Source organism: Sciurus vulgaris, assembly GCF_902686455.1.
Source record: "Sciurus vulgaris genome assembly, chromosome: 8".
NCBI lineage: Eukaryota > Metazoa > Chordata > Mammalia > Rodentia > Sciuridae > Sciurus > Sciurus vulgaris.
The window spans coordinates 137128020-137138836 of record NC_136468.1 but is presented as its reverse complement, the minus strand read 5'-3'; the positions used below and the strand labels follow the sequence as shown (position 1 = coordinate 137138836).

Sequence of the window (10817 nt, the reverse complement as noted above, 5' to 3'; positions counted from 1 at the left end):
ATTTTGCTGCATATTCTTCTTTGCTGTTCATTCTCATTCTTTCTCTCTCTCCCCATCCCTCTCTCTCTCTCCTACTGGGACTTGAATCCAAGGACACTCTCCCACCTAGCTACACCCAAAGCAGGGTCTTACTAAGTTGCCCAAGCTGGCCTCTAGCTTGTGATCCTCCTGTCTCAGCCTCTCCTGATTCGCTAGGATTACAGGCAAGTACCATCACGCCTGGCTCTCTCCTTCTTTTTCTTCTGTTTTTTAAATGTAAAAAAAAAAAAAAAATCTGAGATGATAGGCCATACAAAAACAAATTGTGGACTACAGGTGGACAACACATTATCTACATTTTTAAAATAAGATTAAAATGGTAGCCTGAGGAAAATTTGTCTAATGTATCCTTATTTTACTTTTTTTTGTTGTTTTGGTTTTTTGTTTTGTTTTGTTTTGTTTTGGTACAGCTACCCTTAGTAGAACATAAGCTCCATCAGGACCAAAAATGCTCTCTTCTTTGCTTACCATCTTTTCTCCAGTGCCTGGAATATACATATTTCTTGACTACAGGAATGCATGATTGAACCTGATTTAACTCAGGGAGGTCGTGGATACAGAGTTCTGATCAGAAGATTTTGCTGGTTCGTCTGGTATTAATCAGTGCTGAGATGAAAAGAATCTTTTCCAGAAAGGATGGCCCAAATGCAAGAGAATTTAGAAACAGGACAGAGGATGCTGGGGCAGGTACCTGCCCTTACTCAAGATGGCGACAAGGAAGCCTGCCCTTTCCGGTCACATGACCTGCAGACAAGCACCTCCCCGCGCTTGCGTGCTGCGCCGCGGCTGCGAGGCGCTGAGGGGAGAGGCGCCGTCGCCAGCGCTCCTGAGGAGACCCGTTAGAGCGGAAGCGCCGCCGCCGCTGCCTTCGCGGTTCCCGGGCCCCTGGTTCCCGGCAGGTGGAGGTGGGAGTCATGTCGAAGAGGCTCCGGAGCAGCGACTTGTGCGCTGACTGCAGCGGGCCGGGTGAGTCGCACCGGCCGGGCCCGCTCCCCTTTGCTTTCCTGGCCGGGACCCCCTGCCCCGGAGCCGCCCCCTCGAGGCCGGCGAGTTCCCGAGGCGGAACGCCGCACCCGGCGGCGGGGGTCGTAGCGAGCGGGGGCCCCGGTGTTGGCCGTGGGCGAGACCTGCCCGGGGCCTGTCAGCCCGGCGGGCGGGGGGCCGCCGCCCTCCGGTCCCTGCGGTCCTTCCTTCCCCTTCGCCTCCTCGTCCCCGTCCCGCCAGGGAGGCGGCGGGGTTCGCGGCCGCTCCCCCAACAGGAAGGGGTTGGTGGCAATCCGCAGGAAGACCCGGTTACAGAAGTAATGCGAGCGGCCTCCCGGCTGCGGCCCCCGGAGGCTGCAGGTGTCAGCCTCTCCAGACCCCCCGCCCCGCACGCGGGCCTGGCCCGGGTGGGCGACACTCCCCCGCTCGGCTCTTGGAGACTTGCCAGAGGGTCTGGGTGGATGACGTCTCCGGCCCGGACATCCCGGCAGCCACCTCCACGGGAGGAATCTGCAGGTCGGGGTCTTGCAGACACTCCAGCACTTCGGACTCACTGCAAGTCTCAGTTTGGAGATCCCAGGGGCCTTGGTTCACGCTGGATTTTGCCTCTCAATGACCTTGGACTGGTGACTTCACTTGTCCAAGGCTTGTTTTCCTCATTTTTCCGATGAGAATAACCGGAGTACTATGCTCTGTGTTTAGGAAGATTCAATGGTTATTCTAAGAATCCTTTTATCTAAGCTGCTGCTGCTGGGTTCTGTTTTTTGTTTGTTTGGTTGGTTGGTTTTGTTTTGTTTTTCCTTTCTTTTCTGTTACTCAGTTCAGAACCCTTGCACTCCTCTAAAGCTAAGAGTTGAATTTCTGAATGGTACTTTTTTTGCAATCTAGCAAACATACACACACAGAGTCACTGGTAATATAAGCATATATGACACTGAAAGGCCAAAACCGTTTCTCCCCTCACATACTATTCAGATTTTAAAATCAGATCTGTTTTAGTAATTGGAACTCAATTGATTATTATATGTTGGTTTTGGTCCTTGGACTTAGGAGCTTTGAGTTTGAAATAATTGAAATGCCAGATGATTTTTTTTTTTTCTTTTGAATCCACAGTGTCTAATTAGCAATCTTAAATGAATCACTAAACACCAATGGCTTTGCATTGTTCCAGTCTTCATCTTGTCACTTGGAAGTAAAGACTGACTTTAAATAGTATTGTGATAACTCAACCTTATATGGTTATTTCATGAGCTGGGTAGTGCAGGTGGTGTTACCAATTTCCTTCGAAGATAGGAAGGGGATGGCAGAGTTTAAGAAGAGGTATTTTACACACCAAGTTTATACAGACTGTCATTTTCTCTCAAAATGTTAATTTGTTCCACTTCCTTCTTTTGCTGTTTTTACAGTTGAGTTTTCTGTGATGTGTTTGATTCACATGTGTCTGGCTTCAGACTTCCTCTTGAGATACATTGTATTGCTCCGATCCTGATGAATTGATTATATGGGGCACTCATTATATGTAGCCACTCTAAATGCTATCTTGTATTTTTGCAGGTTTTGTGCATTTTGAAACATTATTCTCTTCCATTGTATCCTTTTAGTTGTCTTGAATACCAGACCTACAGAGACTTGAGTCACTTCCTTCCTGTTTTGAATGTAATGAGGTACCTTGAAGTGTTCTGTGAACTTGAACAGCTAGGAATTTATGCTTCCTTTTGTACATGCCCTGATGAGAATTATCTGTAGGGTTAGGGACCCCTTTGATATTCTACTGAGCACTAAGGCCTTCTTCTGCGAAAATGTACCTATACTTACTCCTTCACACAGAATTTACACAAGATCTGGGGGAGAACACAGACATTTTCAAAGTCCATTTATACTGTCCATGGAGCCTAAATTAAGCCCTGGCATCCAGATAAACTGGAAGAGTGGTACCCAACCTCATTCCTGCAAATTCAATTTTAATTTTTCTGCGTTGTCTTATTCCTGTTTAATTTCCTCAAGAATACTGTGAATCCTCTGAATGATATGTGACAACCGAAGCTCTGCACCCAGCCTGTTGTGTCGTTAGTAGCAGTGTTGTGATGTGTCTTTTTAGGGGTCCTTCATCTTAATGTTTCTCATCTTTGCTCTTTAGAATGTCATAGTAGTACTTACAGAGCTGCATTTCTCTAAATTGCTGTGTTTTTACTTTTTTTTTTTTTTCTTTCATGGTGAACATTTAATTATGATCATCTTTTTTTTCTTGGTACCAAGGATTGACCCCAGGGATACTTAACCATCCTTAACCCTTTTCATTTTTATTTTGAGATAGGGTCTTGCTAAGTTGCTCAGAGGCCTCACCAAGTTATTGAGACTGGCTTTGAACTTGTGATCCTCCCACCTCAATCCCCTGGATCAGTGGATTCCAGGCATGTGTGCCAATGCTCCTGGCAATCGTGTCTTCTTAAATATTGTTTTTAAATGAATCTGTTTCATTTTAAATATATCATAGTCTTAAGTTACCTAAAAAACCTCTGAAATTTCTACTGACTGGTACAGTGTCCATGTGCAACATTCAATGGTACAAGTATTTCCAATCAAAAACTTTTTTGTGATTGTGAATTTCAGTGGGTTCTTTAAAATATTGCTTGATAATTAGAGAATAATTTAGAAAAGATAGAAACAGCTAGCATTTCTGAATACTTACCATAGGAGAGCTACTTTACTTTTTATGCCACCACCCTGGAGATGTTATTATTCCCACTTCACCCATGGTGAGGATACTCAAACAACTTGCCTGAGATCATTGTGCAAGAAGTGACAGAACTGGGGTTCAAGCCATGAATGGCTTGCCTTCGCAGCCAGCCCTCCTCTACCACACTCTCTGGTTCCCAGGGTTTGTCTTTGATTGGAATCCCATAACTTTTCATTATATGGTCTGAAAGGATTGAATAAACTATTAAAAATGGTAAGGATGATGTATATGCATTTTAGAGTTTTTAAGGACATGAAGGCTTTAAAAATATAGCCCTAAGACCACACAACTTGAGTGGCATCTATTGTCAGTCTTTGTGAGTCTTTTGAATGTAGAGATTTGTCTTTATTTGGGGGTTTTAAGTGTTCCATTTACTTACCCAGATCCATCCTGCTTACTAAGTGTGTATTGTTTCTTGTTTGAAAGGATGTCTAACGAAGCTCCTTGGAATTTCAAAGAAAAAAAATATTAATACATCAAAAACGTTACTTATTTTTATTTTACGTCTTTGCCTCTGTGAAGCGGCTTCTTGTCTTTCAGATCACTTGCAAGGTTGGACACAGTTGTTTGTTTAAAACAACTAATGGATACTATAGAACATTTTTCTACCGGAGGAGGCCAGATTCACCTATCCTCAGAACCCTAGCAACCCAGTAATTCTATAGTTCTCTCATTCACAGCTTTCCATTAGCCTGTAGACATGTTGATTTGTAGCATGCATTAGTGCAGCAGACATTTCATTTACTTCAGGTACTGCTGTGTGGATAATTCACTGTCAAAATTATATTATCTTGCTGTTTGTGGAGATTCATCTGTACTCTCTCAATTTGCTTCTCCTATGTTGAATGAAAGAGCATCCAGCTGAGATGGTAGATCCACATTAGAGTTACAGATTGTAGCCCTGAACCAGAAAGAAGACAACTACTTATTATGGGCTGTTGGTGTCAGTTAGCATTGTGCTTCATCAGCCAGGGTAGGTAGTGTGATTTGACGTGATTACCAGCTAGATATGTTGACAAGCATACTAAAACAACAAAAAAGTCTTGTTTTTCTGAAAAACCAAACTTCAGATATCTTTTGCCATTCTGTCATATAGCAGCTAGCAGGTATTCTTGCCACTGAGATTTCATTGTCTTTCCAGATCCTTCCTGGGCATCGGTAAATAGGGGAACTTTCATATGTGATGAGTGTTGCAGTGTGCATCGAAGTCTAGGGCGTCATATTTCCCAAGTAAGGCATCTGAAACACACACCATGGCCTCCAACACTGCTTCAGGTAAGGGGTAAGAAGAACCCAGTTTGTAATTTATGTTTTAGCAACTAAAGTTTCTCTAAAAAAAAAAAAAAAAAAATATATAGATATATTATTAACACACACACACACAATATATAAAATATTATATACTATATATGTCTATAAATATATATGTATATAAATACATATTGTAAATATATATACACATATATACACACACATACTATTTATAAATATATTATATACATTAATTTTTTTTTTCTTGTTTTTTTCTTGGGGATTTTGCCAAGTTACCCAGGCTACTCTGGAACGTTCGGTCTTTCTACCTCACCAGCCCAAGTAGCTGGAATTGCAGGCTTGTGCCACAATGCAGACCTTTACTAGTATTCTTCTTAAATCTTATAAAGTGGATCATAATCAAATAGAGTTTTCATGCCCATCAATTTATAGTATAAGTATTATCCCATATTGAAGTTATCATTTAAGATTTTTCTATCCTAACATAAATCTTGTTCCAAAATCTCAATTATGTATACATAGAAATTAAAATTTCCTAGTAATTTTTTCACTGCTGACTTTCTAGATTGTCCCCCGAAATTGTTTTTAAATAACCCATCTTTTAAACATCCCATAATTAATGTTTTCAAAAGCTGCTGCCTGAAAAACTTTTCATTACTGTACCTAATCCTGAGTACCTGCTAATATTTTTAGAACATTTTTTTTCTGCTTTGATAGAATGACTGGGATTCATTAAAAATTTCTAAAGTATCTGATTTCCTTTTTTGAATCTCTCATTACTAGAAGAACCAAATTAAGTTAATGTGCTTTCATTTCATGCTTCCATTAAGTGTTAAGTGGGCTCTTTGTTTTATTTGGGGTCTGATATCATGTTACTTGTACTTTTATTTGGGGTACACATTCTTAAGGTTCTCCTGGAACTCAGGTTTAAGTGTGCATTTTGCCTCCATTTGTCTTGAGTACACATCACTAAGTCTGTGGCAGCTGCATAGCTTGTCCCTTAAACTTGCCTGCATGAACCAAGAAGCGCAAACAAGCAGGTTTGGATCTGTGATATCTCCATGAATATAAAAAGCAGATGGGAACATTTAGGTGTTTGCTTTGAAATGAAATTGAGAGATGTAGATTATTAATAATTTTTGCTTAGAAGTCTCAAGTAGCCTATTCTCATGTGAAAGGGGTTGTATGCTGCTCTCAGGTCTGTGTTTACGAAGCCAGACTCTATTATAGAATTTGAATTAAGTTCAGAAATGAGCAGTTTAATTAAAATGCCGGGGTTGATCTTAAAGCAGTAATTCCCAAAATATGAAACATAGCCATGAGTGATACTCAAGACAGGTATAGATAATACTCACGTATTTATTATAATAGTTGTGTTAACATATAAGAAAACTGTAATGAGCACATCATAACAATGTTAATGTTTTGAAAATGAGTGGATTTAAAGAAAAATGTATAAAATTAAAAACAACTAGTGTAGCTTCTAATACCTGGGTGAAATAGTATTTGTTCAGCCTTGGGAAACACTGCTCTAAAATGTTCCTCTTCTTCAATATATGACTGTAGCACAATCAAATCCATTTAAAGTTTTAACTGCCATACTGGTCAAAGCTGATCCTGAATACAGGCTCATCTTTCTCATTCTAAAATCAGAAAACAATGACATGAGTAATAACCCAAACAATCTTAGTATACGTAGTGGGGCTTTGTTTCCCACTTGTCACTGATTCTCTTCTAATATTTGTGTAAAATTAAAATATGATTTTATACTGCTTGATTTTAGATGGTTGAAACCTTATATAACAATGGTGCAAATTCTATATGGGAGCATTCTTTACTGGACCCTGCCTCTATTATGAGTGGAAGACGTAAAGCTAATCCACAGGATAAAGTACAGTGAGTGGAATGTTTATAAATACTTCTACTTCTTCATAACAAATGGGGCCCACTAAAAGGAGTACAGCTATTTTGATCAGCCTCCACCAGGGCAGTGCAGGAGGTGGTTACCCCAGTTGCGCGTAGGCTCTCTGCTGGTGGAAACTCAGAATGAGGCAGGTGGGGACCATCTTTTTTGCATGGTTACTGGACAGGAGTTAATGATTTCTCCAACTGGAGACCTCAACTTGAAGGTTGTAGATATGATCAGATTTAAACCTAGGTACTCAAGCAAGAGGCAATCAGACCAGAAATCTAGACTCTCGGCACCAGTTACCTATAAGGTGACACTAAACGCCACTTCCTCCCAGGGTTGTAGTCAATCCAGAAAATTACACAGAGAAGAGAACGGCTATAAAAAGCAGGTATTCTGCAGTTCTAGTCATTACAATGACTAATGTATGTTTTCAGACTTCAGGTCTTGCTGCTGAAACTTATTTCAGCATTGTTCACTTAGTGGGGGATGTGGGCCACTTCCTCTTCTTTTTACAGTACAAAGAATGGGGAATGTTGTATCTGAACTGCAAGTGAACTGTTTTCTTTTTTGTTTTTGAACCAGTCCCAATAAAGCGGAATTCATCAGAGCCAAGTATCAGATGTTAGCGTTTGTCCACCGCTTGCCCTGCCGGGATGACGACAGTGTGACTGCCAAAGATCTTAGTAAGGTGGGTCATACCTTTTTAAAGTCCCTAAAAGATCTGGATAAGATAGCATATTTTTTTATTTGGGGTGGGAAGGTGTCAAAAGGGAAAAAAGAAAAAAACTCATTTTTGTACAGTAAATAATCAGTAAATCAGTAACAGCTTTTTTTTTTATAGTCAGTTTCATCTCTAATCTTTTTTTTTTTTTTTTTTTTTTTTTGGTACTGGGGATTAAATCCAGGGCCACATCTCCAGACCGATTAGGGTCTCTGTAAGTTGCTTAGGGCCTTGCTAAGTTGCTGAGGCTGACTTTGAACTTGTGATCCTCCCACCTCTAGAGCTACTGAGTTTATAGGCATGCCCCATGCCTGGCTTCATCTATAATCTTAATTCAAATGGAAGCCATTTTTTGTAATGGGGGTACAAGGGCAGAGGAGAAATAAGTACATAGAAAGCTGTGTTTTTTCAGCATCATTTTTAGATTGTTTTTTGATAAATTTTGTTTACTTTTGAAATAGGAGCCATCTCAAAATTTGTTTGTAGAAGGACTGAAAAATCTTTGAACCGTTGTTTCTAATAAGTACTAGAAAAACATAGTAAAGAAAGGGCTAACTCCTTCAGGTTTCCAGGTTGCGCAGTAAGAAGGAGCTTCAGAAAGTAGGTTGTGACTCAAAGCTGTCGTACACAGAATGTTTTATTATACTTGTGAAATGAGTGGATGATTTCTTTATGTGGCTTTAGCACGTTTTTGAGGGATATCATAAGAAATGCACATCTTTACTTTCAGAACACTTTTTGACAAATGCTCACTAACATGGAGCATGGGCAATCACAGTTCAAAATATAAATTTTGCATAGAAATGTAAATTTTACTTCCACTAGTTAATAAGACTCAGTTTTATTTTCTTTTAACCAAATTTTCAAAAAAAAAAAACATACGTATTTAATGGAGTGCAAGAATATATTGTTCCATAGCTATGATGAGGGTTATTGAATCTTGGAGACTTTAAGGAAGTCAGCTCATCTTCTTACTGTTTAAGAACTTTTCTGCAATAGCACAGAATTTGGCATGCCACAGGCCTGTTTCCCACCCTGACACACTTCAGGAAATCACTATGTATGGCCAGGAATAGTGTGTGGAGAGGGCACAGTGTAAGGCAGAATCCTGTAGTTTGCACAGTGTAGAAGTCAATGTGCTAGGTCAATGACAATGACATCAGTTAATCATTATTATTTATTATTAAGCATTTTCTGTATGCTGGGTTCAGTGCTAAGCACTTTATCATTGGATCCTTACCTTGTCAATAGGTAGCATTATTATCACCTTTTTTATTCTTTTTCTTGTGGAGGGAGAGTACCAGGGATTGAACCCAAGGGTGCTTAACCACTAAGCCACATCCCCAGCCCATTTTATTTTTTATTTAGAAGCAGGTTCTCACTTGGTTTCTTACAGCCTCACTAAGTTGCTAAGGCTGACTTGAAACCCTCAGTCCTCCTTCCTCAGCCTCCCAAGCCTCTGGAATTACAGGCATGCAGTACCACACCTGACTGCTATCACCATGTTAGAGATGAGGAAACTGAGGGTCAGCTTACTTAAAGAACTTTCTCAAAATCATACAGGTCGAAAGGGCTAGAACTTGAAATTCAGGTCCCTCAGACTTCAGAGCCACATGCAACCAACCTCCTCATATTGTCTCTCACTCAGGTTCTGATTTTGCCACTTGATTGAAAGAGTCCTGCATTTGGGCAGGTCAGCCTGATCCACCCTACAACCCAGAAGTGGTTGTGACCAGCAAAGGAAAGACTGTTCCATCCACCATACTAAGCCAAATAAAGATTATGTGTTATTAATGCATCATATGTTAAAATAGTATGCCAGCTGCTCTACTACATTATTCCTGGTGCTTTTAAAAATTCTTTCTTTGTCTGTGTGTTTTTCAGCAACTCCATTCAAGTGTGAGAACTGGGAATCTTGAAACCTGTCTGAGACTGTTATCTTTAGGAGCCCAAGCCAACTTCTTTCATCCTGTAGAAATCACGAATTGCTTCAGATATTAAATTGAAACTGAGTTATATTCAAGTAACCTTCAGTTTGTCTAATTTGCTTTCCTAACAACTTTTTATTAATTACTCTTAGGAAAAAGGAAATACACCACTCCATGTCGCCTCCAAAGCAGGGCAGATTTTACAGGCTGAATTATTGGCAGTATATGGAGCAGACCCAGGCACGCAAGATTCTAGTGGGAAAACTCCTGTTGATTATGCAAGGTAGGAAACTGAGATTCTTGCCACTTCTCTGTGTTGGGTATTATTCCTTGCTTGGTAGCTAAGATGTAGATGATTAATGTTTAGCCCCTTTAAAGATTTACATTCTAGCCAGGCGCAGTGATGCACACCTGTATTCCCAGCATCTGGGGAAGCTGAGGCAGGAAGATCTCAAGTTCAAAGCCAGCCTCAGCAAAAGCGAGGCACTAAGGAACTCAGTGAGACCTGTCTCTAAATAAAATACAAAATAGGGCTGGGGATGTGGCTTAGTGGTCAAGTGCCCTGAGTTCAATCCCCAGTACTGAAAACAAGATTTGCATTCATTATTTTGCAGATGAAAATATTTCAAACACGTACAAGCTTAGTCGGGGAAGCATAGAATCATAAAACCTGTATGTTTTGCTTCCAATCTTTAACTTGATCCTTTATCATGCCTGCTGTTTGAGACATAGTTAGTGCAAATCAGGTATCATGAATTATAGGCCTACTTTTTGTTTTATTTCGCAGTACTAGGGATTAAATCCAGGGTCACTGTCACTGAGCTATATCCCCCAACCCTTTTTCTATTTCATTTTAATATAGGATCTTGTTAAGTTGAGACTGACCTCAAACTTAGGATCCTTCTGCCTCAGCCTCCCAAGTAGCTGAGGTACCACCAGAGCTGTCTCAGTTTTTTAATATTCTTAGTAATTGCTTGAACTTAAAAGCGAATCTATGGATAGATATATAATTTAAAAAGTGTAGTAAAATGTTAGTTGTAAGTTTTAGGTCATGAACATCTGAGTGCTCACTGTAAAATCCTTGTAATTTTCTTTATTCAAAAACTTTAAATGCTGGAAAATAAGTAATCCATTTTGAATATCATTTAAATGATAGAAGATCAATCATCTTTCCTTCTTTTTCCAAATTTTTTTAACTCAAAGCACCATGCTCTCTCTGCTGCA

General features: G+C 40.0%; 1 protein-coding gene across 1 annotated transcript; it reads left to right on the top strand.

The window, feature by feature from the left end:
• The first annotated feature begins 826 nt into the window (after nucleotides 1-826).
• Nucleotides 827-10058, top strand: LOC306667930 (ARF GTPase-activating protein GIT2-like). The gene is made up of 6 exons (XM_079150830.1): nucleotides 827-1005; nucleotides 4902-5035; nucleotides 6816-6928; nucleotides 7527-7632; nucleotides 9550-9636; nucleotides 9746-10058. The coding sequence occupies exons 1-6, from the start codon at nucleotides 954-956 to the stop codon at nucleotides 9878-9880; spliced, it is 627 nt and encodes a 208-aa protein (XP_079006956.1). The 5' UTR covers nucleotides 827-953; the 3' UTR covers nucleotides 9881-10058.
• Nucleotides 10059-10817: the final 759 nt, after the last annotated feature.

Bases quoted from the DNA above. Each gene is read 5' to 3' on its own strand.
- LOC306667930 (XM_079150830.1), top strand. From the start codon at position 954: ATGTCGAAGAGGCTCCGGAGCAGCGACTTGTGCGCTGACTGCAGCGGG. The intron at 5,036-6,815 runs GTAAGGGGTAAG...GCTTGATTTTAG, and splicing joins GGCCTCCAACACTGCTTCAG to ATGGTTGAAACCTTATATAA. The intron at 9,637-9,745 runs GTAGAAATCACG...AATTACTCTTAG, and splicing joins AAGCCAACTTCTTTCATCCT to GAAAAAGGAAATACACCACT.